This window comes from Halichoeres trimaculatus, unplaced genomic scaffold, assembly GCF_033239565.1.
Source record: "Halichoeres trimaculatus isolate MK-OKI-2021-1 unplaced genomic scaffold, fHalTri1.1 fHalTri1_scaffold_18, whole genome shotgun sequence".
NCBI classification, from domain to species: Eukaryota; Metazoa; Chordata; class Actinopteri; order Labriformes; family Labridae; genus Halichoeres; species Halichoeres trimaculatus.
The window spans coordinates 10,084,847-10,103,665 of record NW_027437196.1 but is presented as its reverse complement, the minus strand read 5'-3'; the positions used below and the strand labels follow the sequence as shown (position 1 = coordinate 10,103,665).

General features: G+C 40.4%; 4 protein-coding genes across 4 annotated transcripts; 3 read left to right on the top strand and 1 right to left on the bottom strand.

Annotated features, from left to right (window-relative positions):
- Positions 1 to 643: 643 nt before the first annotated feature.
- On the top strand, positions 644 to 5,700 carry LOC141807838 (clusterin-like protein 1). The gene is made up of 8 exons (XM_074694056.1): positions 644 to 725; positions 811 to 959; positions 1,222 to 1,392; positions 3,520 to 3,958; positions 4,038 to 4,166; positions 5,037 to 5,251; positions 5,379 to 5,587; positions 5,670 to 5,700. Exons 1-8 carry the CDS (start codon positions 644 to 646, stop codon positions 5,698 to 5,700), a joined length of 1,425 nt encoding a protein of 474 aa, XP_074550157.1.
- Positions 5,701 to 7,117: 1,417 nt separating this feature from the next.
- LOC141807661 (THAP domain-containing protein 6-like) lies at positions 7,118 to 9,444 on the top strand. The gene is made up of 4 exons (XM_074693800.1): positions 7,118 to 7,268; positions 7,415 to 7,607; positions 7,829 to 7,930; positions 8,410 to 9,444. The coding sequence occupies exons 1-4, from the start codon at positions 7,189 to 7,191 to the stop codon at positions 8,599 to 8,601; spliced, it is 567 nt and encodes a 188-aa protein (XP_074549901.1). The 5' UTR covers positions 7,118 to 7,188; the 3' UTR covers positions 8,602 to 9,444.
- A 20-nt stretch (positions 9,445 to 9,464) lies between these two features.
- Positions 9,465 to 12,173, top strand: tyms (thymidylate synthetase). The gene is made up of 7 exons (XM_074693799.1): positions 9,465 to 9,912; positions 10,449 to 10,522; positions 10,659 to 10,833; positions 10,984 to 11,085; positions 11,176 to 11,351; positions 11,433 to 11,504; positions 11,587 to 12,173. The coding sequence occupies exons 1-7, from the start codon at positions 9,666 to 9,668 to the stop codon at positions 11,722 to 11,724; spliced, it is 984 nt and encodes a 327-aa protein (XP_074549900.1). The 5' UTR covers positions 9,465 to 9,665; the 3' UTR covers positions 11,725 to 12,173.
- Positions 12,174 to 12,254: 81 nt separating this feature from the next.
- enosf1 (enolase superfamily member 1) lies at positions 12,255 to 18,726 on the bottom strand. The gene is made up of 15 exons (XM_074693798.1): positions 18,585 to 18,726; positions 18,405 to 18,507; positions 16,124 to 16,239; positions 15,834 to 15,920; positions 15,717 to 15,743; positions 15,564 to 15,636; positions 15,435 to 15,473; positions 15,153 to 15,235; positions 14,700 to 14,822; positions 14,492 to 14,626; positions 13,385 to 13,426; positions 13,181 to 13,310; positions 12,987 to 13,086; positions 12,820 to 12,901; positions 12,255 to 12,738 (listed from the first exon to the last, which is right to left on the bottom strand). Exons 1-15 carry the CDS (start codon positions 18,663 to 18,665, stop codon positions 12,646 to 12,648), a joined length of 1,314 nt encoding a protein of 437 aa, XP_074549899.1. The 5' UTR covers positions 18,666 to 18,726; the 3' UTR covers positions 12,255 to 12,645.
- Positions 18,727 to 18,819: the final 93 nt, after the last annotated feature.

Below are 18,819 nucleotides of genomic sequence, written 5' to 3'. Positions count from 1 at the left end.
GGAGTCTGATGTTGTCGTAGTAACAAGGTAAATGTTTGAAACTCAATTTTTTTTTTTTAATTCTAGAGTTGGAGAGGAAGGAAATGCATAGACATTTTTTTTCTCATTAAGGTTTTTCTAACGTGCTCGACTACTGTTTGTGGTGTTATGTAAATGGTGATAAATAGCTATAAAAATGTTTTTAGACTGTCTTTTTTATAGAAAGAGACTCATTCTGTGTATATACTGACGAAGTTGTATAGTTTTTATTATCATAATTTGTAAAATGATGCATGTGTGTAAACTGTCCAAAGTTCAAATAACAGACCACTTCAACTTTTACAACTATGAAAGACTTTGTTCTTCTTCTATTTCTAATTGTTTAACATTATTTTGACTTAAATAATACATTTTTACTGTTTTCAGTGGCTTTGGTATGCCATGGTGTGAAGGAATAGTTAGACTTCATATTGATGCGATGGGCTCTACTCATGAATGAAATGTTCCTTTTTTAAACAGTCTCCATAATAAATTTTTTTGGAAATGGCGCCCCCTTGTGGCAGAAAACACCAAAAGTGTTACCAGACTTGCTTACACAAGCTGTTTTATGTTACTCTTTCACAGAATAAGGTTAAACATCATCTCCTTTAACCACAGCTTCAGGATGAAGACGCTGCTTCTTCACTTTCTCTACATCTCTCAGCTCCTGCTCTGTGCTGCTCCGCTGAGCGAGGACAGGCTGAAAGGTGAGGCCTTCAAAATAAAAAAATAAAACATGTTTTCACAGGGCATGAATGACCCACAGCTTTTCTTTTTTGGGGTGGTGTGCAGAGCTGTCTGCAGCAGGGGAGCGTTTCTTGGATGAGGAAATAAAGCGGGCGGTACTCGGGGTGAAGCAGGTGAAAGAGCTGATGGAGGAGAAAGAGGAGAAGCACATGCATTTTATGGACGCCCTGAGACAAAGCAGCGAGAAGAAGAAGGTGGGACTTCTGTGATTGTAATTAAATGCAGAGCTGTTACATTTACTTTGTGCCTACAGAGAGACTGTGGTAGCAGCATGTGTGGGAGGAAAGCTGGTTTAGGGAGTTGGGTGTAGTTTTACAGCTGTCAGGAGAAATGAACTGTCAGCAGATTAATCCAGCTTTGGAAAACCTTGTTCCCTGTGCAAAGACCTACACCGATTCTGACTGACTTGCTCGGCTGCATGTATCTGACAGAACTTTTGCACTGTCTTTTTTTCAGGGGGCGATGCAGCTGCTCCTGGAAACAGAGCAGAGACTGGAGGAAGGTGAGAGGCAGTGTCGAGATATAACCAAATCTTCCTTCGAGGAATGTCGGCCTTGTCTTGAAGACACCTGTAAGGACTTTTTCACCTCTACGTGTCGCCGTGGCTTCACATCTTTCTCCTTTAAGGTAAGACAAAAAGCTTCAGTATCACCAGCAGAGATGGGAAGAGTACTAAAAATCTGTACTTCAGTACAAGAACTGTTACATTGCTTAAATTGTACTCAATTACAAGTAAAAGTTCTTGTGTTAAACTAATACTTGAGTAAAAGTACAAAGTAGTCTTCTCAAATCTGCTCAGAGTATGAATTACTTTTTAATGAGGGATGTCATTGCATTGTGAGTAGCAGATATTCAAATTGATCTGATGAGACGTTGCTGTCAAAGTGATGTCATGGTACTGCTCAATCTTTGATGGACATTTTCTCTGTAGAGGAAAGTATACTATCGCGCACATCATGTTCAAACATTACTTCATCACATCACTGCAATTAGCACCGAAGGAAAAATATGTTGTTTTTTTAAATCTCATTCAACCAGGGAAACAATTTGAGCTAATTTTTTGATTTTTTAGCATCATAGGTTGGTTAAACTTTGCTGTTATATTGCTGTATGAAGTCACAAGTGTAAACATAATTTGGATTATTGCAAAAAAATCTACTTCTGTACATAATATAACTACTGTACAGGGTGGGCCAGAAAGATTTACCCATCTATATCTCTATTTTGTTTGCTTAGCTTTAGTCCTAGAAACTTAAAATTTTGGATAGTTTCTCTTAAAAGGCAAAGCTTTTGATGTACCCGAGTTCATTTGTTTACTCCTAATGATTGTGGAGTATGGCATTGAAGGGTAAGCGCGACCAGATTGTGGCCTTGAAGGGGGCAGGACTGACAACAATGCAAATCATGAAAAGGTGAATGTTTGTCATAAGACTGTCTACAATGTCATGAAATGATACACGGAGAATGGCAATACCACCAGCAAGCCAATCCCTGGAAGAAAACGTTCAGTCCGGACCATAAAGGTTGTTGAGATGGTGAGGGAGAGAATCCAAAGGAATCCTTACAGGAGCATGAGGGCAACAGCAAAGGAAGTGAACATCTCAAGAACTTCACTGAGAAGAATTGTCAAACAGGATCTTAGACTGAAAGCACTAAAATGTAACACAGACAACTGATTTCAGCTGCTTCTCAGAAAAAATGGCCTGACAGGGGGACAATGATGCTGCAGGAGATCCAGAGTGCTGCAGACAAAGTCCTGGTTTGGTCTGATGTGAAGATCTTTACAGTTCAGGCAGTGGTGAATTCCCAGAATGACAGGGTTTATGCACCTACCTGAAGGCTGCAGAACTCATTTTCGTCGTCAGAAGCCAGCTGGAGTCATGGTGTGGGCTGCTGTTGCATCTGATGGCTCAAAGTCTCCTTTGGTCTTCATTCAGGAGGGTGTGAAAGTGAACAGCCAGGTGTACCTTCAAATGCTTGAAGAAAAAACGATGGGTAAATCTTTCTGGCCCACCCTGTAATCCATATATCCAGATCCAGTGTTGCAGAAAAATCTGGGACCAGTCATAATGTGTGACCACATCGCTGTTTGCACGATGCTCCAGTGGCGTACGTTTGAGAGTTTGACACTGAGGTACAAGTAACATTAACATCGTAACCTATCCAAGACACAAACGTCTAAAGATAGATTGACTTATTGATTGATACCAACGTGCAGCTCATTATCTACAATAACAGCTCATTTAACTTCTCAGAAAATGATGGAAAGCACTCAGGCTAACCAATGCATTGCATGTAGACACTGTCTCCTTTTCTCCCTCTGTACATGAAAAACTCTTCCAGGTATGACCACAGGCACTTGTCAAGTATCAACCTGAGTATGAACTCTGTTACGATGGTATATTACCTCCAGCCATCTGTGCTAGCAGTGGTGGAGTTTTCCTTCCTTACTTCAGTGGTGCGGTTGAGATCCAACAGCCTTATTGGCTACAATATGCAGATATAAGATTTGAATATTGATTTAGACCGTTGGCATACTCAGTGGTGACTTGTGATTCTAATATGGTATAGATTTTACTCAAGTACAAGTAAAATGACAAACTTGAAAAAAATACTCAGGGAACTATAAGAACCAAAAAATCTGCTTAATTACAGTAACTTAAGTATTTGTAATTCATTGCTTCCACCCCTGATCACCAGGTTAGCCTGATGAAGGGTCAAAGCATCTTCTCTGAATGTCTCTCTGTGCTGCAGGTGGAGGAGTTCTTCAAGACGTTAGCTGCCCAGCTGGAAGAAACTGATCAGTTTTACTTCCCAGACGAGGAAAATGTAGGATACGCTAATTTGGCGGGAGAAACTCAGGTCACAGAGGACGACGCAGATCTTCTGCAGGTGGACGCATCCTTCAACCAGCTGCTTTCTAAGACCAGCATTCTGTTCAACCACAGCGTCACTCTGGTCAGAAAGATGGAGCAGGTGTTTGGGGAAGCCTTTTTGTTTGCTTTCACAGCAGATTTCCAGCCCGGCCCCCTGTCTGGCATGCAGGTCGGCTCAAGTCCGGGCTTCTTCAAGACCCTGGGTTTGGGACAAATCGTTGATTCAGTGTATGACTTTGGGAGGAATGTGATGGGGGATATGAGCTCCTCTGTGAGCGATGTATTGGAAGATGAGACCCCTCAGCAACCAGTCAGAGGTATCAGAAGCTCCTTAGCTGTATTCACCCCATTAAAGTAAGAACAGCTGTATTTATTACTGTGTGTTTACGTTTCAAGATACAGGACCACTTCCTGCTGTGGGCCACTTACAGAACAGCTACATGTGCAGACGCCTCCGCAGACAAACATCAGAGTGTCTGCAGCTGCGAAGTTGGTGCAAGACGTGTAAGGAATACCTGTTAAAGGGTAAATAACTGACACAAACACTGACATCTTAATGAGAATTCTTGGTAACACATTGATTTAACTGTTTGAGTAACACATGTCCACATATACTTCAGCGTGCTCATCCCAGCTCCTCTTTTTCTGCTGTGTCTAATTTCACCAGGGTCATAAGTATTGTTACAGATGCTCGCTCTGTTCTGTAGCCCTCAGGGTCTTTGCTGCTGCTCTACCTGCCTTAACTTTTCATGTTAGTACATGAAAGAGAGGGGAGGTGTGCTCTCCCCACCTCAGTTTTTGGCATTCCACGTTGGCACATGGAAGAGTAGGGAGCTTATACAGCCGAGCCATACTATCAAGTTTAGCTAACTGCATGCAAATATTTCAGCTTTTGACGAGAGCGATCCAGAATAAAAAGGTATATTTGCTGAAAATGCCAAACTCAAGTCTTTTAAATGTCAAAAAGCAAAAGTTTTCCTCAGCATCCTAGATCTCCTTTTTGTTTTTGAAAAAAAGGAGGGTGTTTTGTCAGTCTGCAGTTCAAGTTGCTGTGAGTAACCTTATGTCAGAGTGAACTTTGGTGCCCTCTGTTGACAAAGTGATATCTCTGCTGATTTTGTCCTGTAAATGTGTTGGTGAGTTGTTTTTCTTTTGAGTAAAAATCTCATCTAGTTATTTTTTTCTGTCAGATGTGGATCTTTTTTTCTCAGAGGTCTGAGTCCTCCTCACAAAAAGCTGTTTAAAGCTTTTAAGTTATAACAAAAAATTAAAAATTTTGTGAAACATCCATAAAAACCTCCTCACAGGAACTTAAACCAATAACATTAAGCTATAGAGCTGCATAGATGTACCTGATCTGAACTTCTCCATCCACATGACCCTGTGTCCACACAGAGTGTCCCATCGTCCAGCAGCTACACTCTGACATGGCGGAGATGCAGTTACTTCTGAACGCCTCCCAAGAGCAGTACGACGACCGGCTGCTGCTGGTCCACAGACACACAGGGGACACGCAGAAGTGGCTCAGCAGCATGGAGGACAAGTATCGCTGGATCAGCTGCCTGTCCAACAGCACAGAAGTACCACAGAACATCTTCAGGGTCATCACAGTGAGTTTGAGTCAATGTTGTCACACTTTGAAATCATGAGAGGAATAAATGTCATGCATGCATACATTTCATTACAATCATTTTGTCTTGAGAAACTCGTAAAATGTCACTTTTCCAAATTTTTAAGGTGAATCAACACCAACAGACAAAAAACATCAGACCGAAAGCAGACAGCAGTGTGGTTGTGACCATAATGGGCTCTGGCCCGATTCCTGTCTCAGTCCCTGCAGAGCTGGAGGTGGATGATCCTGCTTTTATCCAGTATGTCGCTCAGGAGGCTCTGACCCTCCATAAACGTCGGATAAAAGGTATCAATCGAGTTCCTGTCACCACCTGGCAAGACTTAATATCTTACTATCGTTATTTGAAGCTTAATTTACCCATTCATTTACTTTTTTTATTTCTTTTCTCCAAACAGGAATGGATTGACACATGCCTACACATTATGATCGAACACTCAGTTACAGAACATGCGCCAGGTGTTCAGCTAACTTCTTCAAAATGCACCAAAAACACCTCTGAAATGTCTAATGTAAAATGTAGAGATTTTTATTTATTTATGTTTATTCTGCATTTTTAAATCTTCTGCAATAAATGTATGTGTTACCTACTTGAGTCTGTCCTTATTTTTGCATTAATATTCAATTTTGTATTAATTCTAAGTTGTATGGTTTGCAACAACAGAATTTAACCCACTCTAAGTAACTTAAGTTTTGGCCTATTTCACGATTTTTTGTACTCCTTGACCTAACAAGTCACATAAATCAACCTTATAGTTAGTTCATGACATTTTTGGAGAGTTAAGTTTTAGTTTTCTCGATCTACTCCAGGACAGATGATAAACGTTTCTGTTAGACAGTCCCAGTTGTTTCAGTTATGTTGTAAAAACAACTTACAGATCTCATTCTTGCTTTCATAATGATGCTTTCACGGCCATAGTTTAACATTACGGTTATACTTACATAAATGAAGCATTTTTATAAATGTAGGATGACTTTCTGACAGTTGACAGTTATGGTTGACAGCCACACGAGCATAGACGTTAGCTGTGTCCCAATTTAGGGCCTGCAGCCAACGGTTGGATTTGAAGACCGATTACGTCACAGCGGTGCGTCGGAGGCTCCTCCAAATGCGGCCGACGAATCCGTCCTCCGTTTCGGGGGCCGCGAAGGACGGATTCGGTGAATCCTTCATAGCCTCACATATCCCAAGATTCATTGCGCATGAGCGCCGAAGTAGACTGACACGGCCGAACTCTAAAAGGAGTCCTGTTTTATCCAGATGTGATGGATATCTGGCAACAACTATGTGATTGTGTTTCTAAAACATCAAAGAATATTTTGTTTTACTGTGATAAAATGTGTTGTTTGGGCTCTTTTCAAGTAATATACTGATGAAAAACAGTTCTTTATAAATCTTCTCATTATTATGAGTTGAGGAATTCAAAAAAGACTTTAAATCATTTCAGCAGTTTGTATTATACACTTTTTTTTTTTTTTTTTTATCTATCATCCCCCCAGCACTTCATCAAATGTTGAAAATGTACGTTGTTGCCTAACTCTCATGTAAATGGTGGTTGTATACTCTATCAATTAAGAAAATAATAATAATAATAATAATAATAATAATAATAATAATAATAATAATAATAATAATAATAATAATATAACGCAAAGTAAATAAAAAAATAAAAAAAAAACCCTGAAAATCATCCTGTTTTAAATGTGAGGTTTTGGTTTACGTGTGTTTGAAAGTAACGTAAGCCTGACAGGTGAGGGCGGCGCTGTGTGACGTCGAGGTTGAAACAGGAAATGCCTCATTACGTACTCGCATCGGGCGTCGCCGCCATATTGGATGGGTCTCCCATTCCAGCAGCAGAGACAAACGGATTGAGCGCAAACTGTTTTATACAGTCTATGAGCGCAAAGTGATTAATTATGCCGGTATTTTGTGCCGCCTACGGTTGCTATAACCGGCGTAATACTGAGAGCAGATCACGTGGGATTACCTTTCACAAGTAAGACTTCACAAGAATTTTGTTTTTTGATCATTTATCATTTTATGTCATTATAACTAACGGTATTGGACTATCGACAAAATGCTAATAGTAGGAGCTGGTACTCTGACTTTATCTCAAGCGTTTTTCTTCTTCACATTTTTAAGATTTCCAAGTGACACTGGCTTGAGGAGGCGGTGGGAAATTGCATTAAGAAGGAAGGGTTTTGCTGCTTCTGAGTCATCTAAGCTCTGTAGTGATCATTTCAAGCCAGATGACTTTGACAGGACGGGTCAGATTGTGAGGCTTAGAGATGGAGCGACCCCATCTGTTTTTAACTTCCCGCCTCATCTCCAAAAAGTAGGTGTAAATTTACTCTACATGCTAGAGATGTCTATGATTCATATGTAAAACAAAAGTTAACATCACACTTTGCTTCACGTTTCACCATTAGTTAGGTCCTCTTCTTTCTGCATGATTATGAATTAGTGATGTATTATGTATCACAATTTACTGTGGGGACTAAAACCTACTCATGTTTTCTATAAAGTTTTTTAAACATGATGTTTCTTGTATTTTAGCATGTAGCAAAAAGAGTTACAAAGACTTCAAGGAAAGCAGAAGAGAGGCCATCAGTGGACCTTTCAGAGCATATCCCTGAAAGTGAATCTCAGCCCAATGATGTGAGTATTTGTATCTGATACGTTCCATAGAGCAGTAACCATCATGACTTTGGTCATATTAAAATCTCTCCCTTGCTTTCTTATCAGACATACTCTCATATACACTTCTTACATGTTACAAACAGATACATTCAAAATATATAATAATAAAAATACATTTTAGCATTTTTAAAAACAGGTTTACAAAGTGCTTTGACAGGCAGGGACATAAAGACAGCAAAGCACAAAAGAATTAAAATCAAAGTAGCAAAGAAGAAATAAATACAACCACCTAAATACATACACACCTCTTTCACTAACACTCATACAGCCACCCACACCCTATCTATTTCACATATTCTTGGCGCTGACAGTGATATTGGGGGTATGATATAAAAGTAAGAATGTGGACCTGCAGGTATGCAGTACTATGCACCAAACAACTGTGAGTGTTGTGATATAAACATCACTGAAAACTTTTTCACCTGTCTGTCTACTAGGACCACTCCTATGCATTGCCCAGTTCTCCCACTCGTCTAAAGGCCCGACTCAGTGAAGCTTTGTCTCGAGTCAAGAGTCTAGAGCGGGAGAAAGAGAATGCAATGGCCCGAGAAAGGAGGGCAAAGACAACCGTGAAGCGTGTTCTTGAAGATCTGAAGCCAAAGAACCTAGTAAATGGTAAACGTATATAATGTCTATTAGTGTTGTGCGAATCATGAACGAATCGTTCAATACTCGAGAATCACTTTACTGACTCGAGAATCATGATTCTTCGCCCCAAATGACTCATTTACTGACTCAGTACAAAGCTCACGGTAGCCCAGCCCCTCACTCACATCACGGGAGAATGGCTGGTACGCAGAATGGCTCAACTCACAGCGTATACGGGTCATTAACTCACCCACAGTACATACAGATCACTAACTCATTCACAGTATGACTCAAAGCACATACCAGTCCCTCGCTGGCTCGAACGTACATAGCATGGTTCAACTCTTAGCACATACCGGTCGCACTTACTCACAGAATCACTCGCAAGCTCGAATGCTCAAATGCCAATTTGTTGTGAGGACAAATCATTTTAAAGGAGGGGTGACTTTTTGATGACTGCTGACACTTTATTTTTTTTTCACTATTGTTCAAGATATTTCCGTTTATTTTTATATTTGTCAAGAGGCTTTATTGTATTTAAGATTTATTGTACATAGTTATTTTTTCTAATGTTGCACTGTTTGAACTTTGTAATTTTCTCAGTTATATTTATCTAATTTAATGTTATTTTATTCGTGAGTTAGAAAAATAGAAGTGTCTGTAATATATATGATGATCTTTCACTCTTTTTTTCCCATTGGAGTGTATTAATTGTCCTTTTCAGTAATTTCGCTGGTATGAATCTCTCTGAAATATAGATTTCTATGCACTTTCTCGGTAACTGACTCGAGTGACTCAAATGACTCAAAAACCCGATTCACTTTAGTGAGTGACTCATTTTAACTCGACTCAGTAAAAAGAATCGGGTATCCCATCAGTAATGTCTATGCAAAAGGGAGTGGGCTTCTGATCTCTTTCTGTCTCGCGAGAGCACTGCGCGGCACGCTATTGGCTGTTTCCCCTTTTTGTGGGCGGGGAAAACTTGTGAGAACAGCCGGTTCCGCAGAAAGAAAAAAATACCCGGGAAAGCTGTTAGTGACATAACAAACAACGCGTCTTTCATAAGTGTGCAGCTAGTGAATTGTCTTACTTTTTCACCACAAAAATGCCCGCTACTTCAGACATACTCACCGAGGAGGTGCACAGAGAGACCGGCGACAAGGTGCAGGAGGAGAAGAAGAACCAGGCAGCAGGGATAGAGGAGTCGAAGAGGAGCTTCGGGCTTTTCTGTGATGAGCGCGGGTATCTGGATCAGATCGAGTACATCATGCAGCACGGCCGCAGGAAGGGAGACCGAACCGGGACAGGAGTCATCTCTGTGTTCGGTGCCCAGGCCAGATACAGTCTACGAGGTGTGTTATTTTGCTCTTAAATAAAGTTGTGCATTTCTCATTCAAGGTGCTTTTAGGAAAGTACCCTCAACGTTCATTCTGCAACAATTCCTCTATAAAAGAAAACCAAAAGTCATGATTACTGTTACCTATCATCTTCAAATACCATGTTATGTCTAGAAACTCCATCTTGAAGATCAAAACTGCACCTTAACTTTTAAGGCTAAAAGATAAAAAAAAAAATAGATAAAATTCAATATGGAGAGGACAGTAACTTTAAAGACTCTAACGTGTTTAATGCATTGTAACTACAGATGTAGTTGTCTGATAGCTTGTAGTTTAGCTGATAAGGTAAAAGAAACAACTGAAGGGACAAGCCAAAACAAGTCTGTGATCATTCAGAGATTCAGATTTTGTCCACTAGAGGGCAGTCACACGTTTCAGTTCCATCGCCATGATTTCATATGTATGTTGTGGTCACTATTTCAGTGCAGTAACCTGAGATATCTTAAGTATTGATGTAAAAAAAATAAAATAAATCTGTTTTTTTTTTTTAGATCAGTTTCCCTTGCTGACGACCAAAAAAGTGTTTTGGAGAGGAATACTGGAAGAGCTACTGTGGTTCATAAAGGTAAAGGAAATAAATAAATGAATAAACTAAAATAAACTCATTTGATACTGTTTTTCATGCAGATTATATTGGTGAATCATCCTTGAATTTCTGTTGTTTACTTAAGAGATAAAGTATTTTCTTTATGTTCTGAAAGGGATCTACAAATGCCAAGGAGCTCTCAGAAAAAGGGGTGAAGATTTGGGATGCCAATGGTTCCCGAGACTTCCTGGACAATCTGGGGTTCACTGACAGAGAGGAGGGTGACCTGGGACCTGTGTATGGTTTCCAGTGGAGGCACTTTGGTGCTGAGTACACAAACATGCATGCAGGTACAGTGTGAGAAAATGAAGATGAACAGCAACCGCCAACCTGACCTTTAAAATTACTCAGCACTATTTGTGTGGGGTCAGTCTATTTCCTGGATAAGTGCAGGAAATAGACTGATCCAGCTTAAACTTGTATATCATTTCCTGTCACAGATTACAAAGGACAAGGTGTTGACCAGCTGCAGAACGTGATAGACACCATCAAAAAGAATCCTGAGGACAGACGGATCATTATGTGTGCCTGGAATCCCAAAGGTAAAAACTGATGTGATTAATTCATGAACTCTTTATAAAGTTGATCTGAATCATGTTAAGTCAACTTCCTCTCACCTTTTTTTGCTACAGACCTGCCCCTCATGGCTCTGCCCCCATGCCACGCTCTCTGTCAGTTCTACGTGTGTGACGGTGAGCTGTCGTGTCAGCTCTACCAGCGCTCAGGTGACATGGGTCTTGGTGTGCCTTTTAACATTGCAAGCTATGCACTTCTTACCTACATGATCGCACACATTACAGGACTGAAGGTGAGAGTACACCTCATTTAAAGTGCATTACTTTGTGCTTTACCTCCTCACTTTAATGCAAGTTTCATTTCATCCCTTCAGCCCGGTGACTTTGTTCACACTCTGGGTGATGCTCACATCTATGTCAACCACATTGAACCTCTAAAAGTGCAGGTAGGTTGGTTTGAGGTAGTTTTTGGCCTGATTTACATACTTGATATATAATTTTCATTGACTCATCTGTTAAATCTTACAGCTTCAGAGGGAGATCAGACCCTTTCCAAAGCTGAAGATCCTGAGGAAAGTGGAGACTATTGATGATTTCCGAGCAGAGGACTTTGAGATCTGTGACTACAACCCTCATCCCATCATTAAGATGCAGATGGCTGTGTAAATATTTTATGAATGTGCTGTAAAAAGGTATTATTGTTCATATATGTTAATTGTTTGTCATTCACCCCCACTTAAAAAAAAACACTTAATCTTTATTTCTAACTCTCAGTTCATCCTTAAAGCAACCGGTACGACTGGCCACTCTCCACAAGATTCAAAGTCAGACTTTAAGCTGACTTGCTTTCCCCGTTTTTAGGGGTGTAACCTGATTATTTGCCTGGAATTGAGCTTCCAAAATTTGCGTTTTCTGGTTGGACTGCCTTGGACGGGAAAACACGCTCAAGAATAAAATAGAAATTGGAATTGTTGCCAAAAATGTACTGTGTGTGGTCAAATGTCGTGTTAAAAATGTGCCAGGCATTAGACAACTTCTATTTTTGGTAATCACAGGTTTACTTAACTATCAAATGTTTTGTATTTCGTGGGGATTTTATGTTACATGCTGTTTGGAAATGGTCACTGTTAATATTTAGATCTAATAAGATAATAAAGACTTTGAATTTCACCCTTTTTTATTTCTGAAGAAGTGCAATAAATGTGATGACTCACATATGGTAAAGAATTTTAGCCTTTACAGGAATTTAAAAAAGGGTCTTCTAACGGTAAACCTTACCCATCTTTTCATCCATGATGAAAACATTCATACTTCAAAAATCACAAGTTATTTACATTTGTGCTGATCAGCTTATCTTAAAAAGTGCAAGCTACAGTTTTCTCTCATAATCCACAATTTAAAAGAGAAAACTGGCTCCTGTAAGAGAGAACCCGGCTGTGTACCACCCCTGTAGTCTGACAGTTAAATCATCCCTGTCAAGTCTCCCATTTTGGCTGGGTAACTACCGTGTTTTACCCCCTTTCCCACCGTCCTCCTGTATTCGGTCTGAAGAGCCCTACAGGAGGTCGAGGGTAAAAGTTTAACTCCTCATTTCTCCATGTGCTGCTTCCAAACGTCTCCTTCAGGGTACTGATATCTCTTCACGGACGACTCCAGCATCTCACTTGAATAACCGGGATCCTGGGAGCAGTGATCACAGCGTGCTCAAACTTTTACATCAAACAGCAACAATTAAAGATTTTGAAGGGTGAGGCTTCCCACCTTAGGGGGCATGTAGTGGGCATCATGTATGACCACGGGGCTGGTGAAGTGTTCATGCAGGTGATCGGCATATTCACACATGCTGGAGGGAAAAAAGCAGAAATATTAATGCTGATTAAGATTTATCATTTAGGAACAGTAACAGTGGATAAAAACTAAGATCTCACCGGTTGTTGAGACTTGCAGACACACTGATGTAGTCAAAGAGAATCAGATGCTGGACGAGCTCACAGAGACCGACTCCTCCACTGTGAGGACAAACAGGCACTGTGAAAGAAGACTAAATTAGTGTGTGTATTAAAGGCCAAGGGTTTTGGGGTATGATATGTGCTGAATAATCTATGAGATCTTTAATTTTCACCCTTGAACTTGTGTGCCATGAGCAGCACAGCCAGGTTCTCATTAACGCTCCCCAGCCGACAGCTGTCGATCTGGACAAACTGCAGAGCCGAGGCCTGGAGGAACTGCTTGAACATCACCCTGTTGTGACACTGTGGGGAAAACTGTTAACCAACCACCAAAGGATATTTTATCAGCTTGAGATTTGTCTGAAAAGAGTTCTGACCTGTTCTCCTGATGCCACTCCAATCCCGAGAGGAGCCAAAGCCTGAAAAATGAGAAATGCCTTTAAACAGCTGGATACAAAGGATAAAACATAGACCAACAGGAAGAGCACACAGCAAAGGGTTAGTTAGCAAAACTTGCTCCAGATTTACATTAGACTGAACACTGGAAAACTGAAATCTTACTAAATGCCCTTTAAGACTTGATATGAGCCACATTCACCTGACCAGTCCAGAAAAAAAATGTCTCATTTCAAGTTGTTTAAAGACAAAAATCAGGTCTGAATTGCTTGTAACAAGTAAAAAAAAAATCTGCCAATGGAACAAGAGAAAAGTTAATTGTATTAAGACATTATTCTAGTTCCAAGCAGATTTTCAAGCAAATTTTCTTGTTTCATTGGCAGACTTTTTTTTACTTGTTACAAGCAATTCAGATCTAATTTTTTGTCTTTAAATAACTGGAAACAAGACATTTTTGGGACAATTTGTACTTAGAATAAGACAAAAACACTTGACAAGATTTCATTTTTTTTACAGTGAAAGATCTAAACTGAGAAACTACAAAGAGACACAAGTTACTGCAAAGATACAAGTGCTGAGATGCTCAAATCAGCTACAAATCTAGAACAAAGACACACCTTGTTCAATATGTATAATGCATGATATTTAAAAAAAAAAAAGTCCTACTCCAATCTTCTTTCATTTCTGAAACAAACACGTCCCTTGTTAAAAGCCATGTCCTCAAAACTGTGCATTTTAAATTGAACTACAAACAGAAAACTACAGCCAAAAGTAACAACAAATCACAACAAACTTTTATAATAGAAGAAATGCAAAAAGCAACCACAGACATCAATAAACCATCAAATGACCAGAAACTACAACAAGGAATCTAAAACACCACAAACGAAAAAATGACAAAAAAAAAACACTACAAAGAGACAAAAGACAAAGAAACAGACCAAAAACAAAGATAGTGAGGAACCTAAAACAACAAACAATAGTTTGTGTCAGCCACAGAGACACACATTTTCAACAATCATCCAAAGGATTGTTATGATTTGACCCCACTGATATTTTATACAAGGCTCTTTGAAGTCTTCCCTTACCTTAGAGATAGCAGCGTGACCCAGGATGTCATCCGGACAGGTCGGCTCCTCGATCCACAGAGGTTTAAACTCAGCCAAGCTGGACACCCAGCCGATTGCCTCGGCTATGTCCCATCTCTGGTTGGCATCAATCATCTGGCACAAAAAGTACTTCAGTATTTGTTCATTTTAATTTTAATTTTCTGAGAAACAAAGGTGAAAGTCTTACCAAAGTGTTACTTGGTCCAATCATTTGTCTGAAGAAGCGGCATCTACGAATGTCGTCCTCTAGGTCTGCACCGACTTTCACTTTGAATTTCGTCCAGCCGCTTTTGAGTGCATCTGTGCAGAGCTGTAGGAACAAAGATCAGCACAAAACATAGACTCTGTACAAGAAGTAAAAAGAAGCCTTGAGTTGTTCAGAAAGCTGGGCCGATGCTTGAGTCACTGACATCTGCATTCTTTATAACAACCAGCAGGGGGAGACACTAAGGGTGCAGAAAGAAATCAGATTTTATTGAACTTGGACACTTGTGTCATTATTTCTCATTAGGATATTCTACTGACATGATGTTTACTTTTAATATGATTGTCCCATTCAGCCTTCTTCTTCTTCTTGGTTTACTTCCTGTATAGAGTTTGGTTCAAACTAAGGATTTAAATGTGTTTTCAGCACACAGACCTGTCTGAGTTGTTCGTCCGAGTATCCGAGCCAAGCACAGGACGTGGTGTAAGCAGGATAACCCTCCCTCAGCATTTGATCCTCTGCAAGGCATAAGAAGCAAATTTAATAAACACTGGGTGAGGAAGAGAGGAGGAGGAGGAGTACGTTAGTAGAGCAGTCTCTAAGAGCAGGGAGCCATTACTGGGGCTAAAAGCACTCCTGATGATTTCTAAAGAGGCCGTTTCTTTCTGGATAATCTCATTCAGACGTGTAATTAATGGCTCTTTTGAGTGTTCTCACCTCTCTGCTGCTTGCCTTCCTGCGCTTTTTGGAGCATGTCTGAATATAAAAAAAACAGCATTCAAAAGAAGGGATTTCTCTCCTTCAGCTTTTTTTAAAATGAAAAACTACGTCATACGCAGGTCTCACCGAGAGCCTCCTCCTCCGTGAGCACATCAGTGATGTATCTGAAGTCGATGCAGGAGACGATCTGTTTTGGATTCTGACGTGACAACAAGACGTGTTAGTTCTCCTGAGGGATCACATGAATCAATGTAAATCTCTGTGCCTCCTGTGACTCACCATGTCAACAAGCAGCTTCCACAGCGGCTACAAGAAATGTGGACACAGCTTGTGAGTAATTCAGCTCAACATGAGATTTTTTTTCTTCTTTTATTGATGAAACATCACCAGTCTCACCTTGGACTCTGACCTTGCCCAAAGATCCCACACAGCATTCAGCACTGCAGCTGTAGCCAGGTGGATCACTCCTTTTTCTGGGCCTAACTGGCTCAGAAATGGGTGTAAAAAGTCAGTTTGGACATCCCTTTCAAAAATGAGTAGAAAATCGCTCAAGGAGTGTGTGCATTGAGGATGTGGGGCTACATGTACAAAAACAAAAAATACATAAAAACAAACCTAATATCAATTGTAAGGTGTCATTTTCATATATTTCTCATATTTTGCACAGTATGTCTGACTCTTCTTACCCATCTCATCTGGCTATCGCTGGTCAGGAGGCGGTAGAATCCACGAAAGTCATTAACAATCTCTTGTAAAGTTTTACCAACAACCAGGCTGGCCAGAGCCTCCACGGCACAAACCACTGCAGGCAAACGCAAACATTAATCACCCTCTTACTGGAAGAAAAGCTAAAGATACTGTTGGCAGTTAGACCTAACCTCAAAAAAGAAAAATGTCTTTTTCTGAACAAGTCTAGAAAATATATAACTAAAAACTGTAATGTTGTAGTTAACAAAGACAATCACAAGGTGGCAGTGTGAGGTGCCACTTTGCACGAATGACATTCAGGTGCAGTCATGACATTTTCTGGTAATTTTATAAATCCAAGATTTGCATTTTTCAAAAATATTAAGCTAATTTATTATTTTTTCATATGAGTTCATAGACAATGACCTGACACATCAGTACTAAAGACATTTAAGAGGAAATACCCCAACTTTACAGTACCTACGTAACTGGTATTTTCTTTCTTTCACCATTAAATACTGGGTAATACATTCAGTATTTCTATGGTTAGCTTAAATGCTATCAGTTTATGTTCTTTTGATACCCCGATCCAGAACCATGATGCTTTGACTTGCCAGGTCTTAACTGAAATATCTTTGGGTGTGTACAGACTACAGTTTAAGATTTGTAAAACCTTTATTATATCTATGAAGAAATAAAAAAAGGGTCTCAAATGTGGCTCAGAGAGGTTTATGCCTAGCTAAAAGGCAGCATGCTATATCCAAGGTATAAAATTTGAGGCTGTATGAGCCCTGACCCAACCCCACAACCCTTTAATCCCATCAGTTTAAAAAACAGTTCCACATTTTAGACATTCAAAGAGGGGATATTACACTTTCCCATTTTTCAATCATTAGTTTGGAGTAACAATGCTCAGTGTCCAGAGACCCCCACGAGACGTGCTGAAATGATGATGTCGTTGTATAAGGGGGTTCATAACACATTGGAGGGGCAGGCCTCAAACACAAGGTCTGCCTCCAGACGGCTGGCTAATCAGAGGGAAGGGGGGTTTGTCTTAAAGTGATACTCCGGGATGGAACAAGTTGGATCCTATCACAAGTTTCAGGGCAGAAATTACCCCTACAGCAGTGTTTTTGTGCAGCAGAAGCCCAGGGCGCTCGCATCAAACACCCCCTCCCTGCTCCTCTGCCGGTTTCCTCTGCACTCAGACGGGGCCATATTTTACTTGACCAAAAACACAAATAAACGCACTCCCACCGAAAAAATCTGATATCAGTCTGCATTCACGCTTTATTTAGAGAATTTTCAGCGTGTTACTTTGGCTACGAGGCGCTCGCCGCTTAGTGTATCAGTCCACGCGCGCGGCGTGCCAGATATAAACAAACGCAGGTAGTCTGCCAGGACGAAGAGACACGATGAGAACTAGAGCCTTATTTAGCGGTGTTTTTGTGTGAAAGTAACGCGCTGAAAATTCTCTAAACAAAGTGTGAATGCAGACCGATATCAGACTTTTTCCGTGGGAGTCCGTTTATTTGTGTTTTTGGTCAAGTAAAATATGGCCCCATCTGAGTGCAGAGGAAACCGGCAGAGGAGCAGGGAGGGGGTGTTTGGTGCGAGCGCTCTGGGCTTCTGCTGCACAAAATCACTGCTGTAGGGGTAATTTCTGCCCTAAACCTTGTGATAGGACCCAACTTGTTCCATCCCAGAGTATCACTTTAAAGAGACAGCAGGTAAAACAAGTTGCTGAAAAGTGTGTTTCATATAACAACAGTGGAATTTTTTTTAGCCATAAATCATGATAAGCTGCTAGAGGGGTACTACCAGAGGTACTGTATAAAAACTAAAAAAAGCACATTACCCCCTCTTTAAGTTAACACACCTGTACTATATAGTGGATATTTTCAATGCTTCACTGTAATGTAAACAGTTCTTTATTTTAGCCCCACTACTGTCTTTTCAAACACTGGTAGCTAAGATGAAGAAGCGTTGTTAAGGAAACCAAATACTGCTCACAGTTAATAGATGGACAACTCTTGGAAGCTGAGAAAAGTGGTGAAATAAGTCTCATTTTTGTATTTTCAGAGAAATAATTAGCAAATTATATTGTGTTTTAAACTGACTGCAGACTCAAAGTTTATGTAGAGCAGGTCTGAAGTTCTGGCAAAATTGTTTTGGATCAGGACCTTCATTGCGCTACAGCAGAACCGGAAGTTACGAATCAGATACTAACTTCGGCGAAGTTCGGTTGTGTTTCGTCGTGTTTCATTGACACATTCTCACCTATCTCTGTGCCTTTCCCCAAAGTGAACGTGAACCCGAAGCCTTTCAGCCCACTGTCCGTGTCGATGACCACATAAGCCACCGAATAATCCGGGTCTGTGTGCTGCGGTGTGGGAAAGTTTCAGTGAGAAACGGGTCTGGTTCTTTTAAAGTTAAAGTTGCAAAAACAAAAACTCTTACCATCGCATCAGAGCCATGTTGCTCCAGAGACGTGGGGAATCTCACATCCCTTGCTGTCACTTTCAGAATCCTGTGCAACATTTCTGCAGATCCTGTAACTTCAGGCTCTGTTCATATAGAAGTGGGTGGTAGCTTGTCCTGCCCTCTGCGGCCTCTCATTGGTCAAAAACTGTCACGTGACATTTTAATGCACTGGTGCAACATCTAGGTTAGCAATGCATGCATTACTAGACAG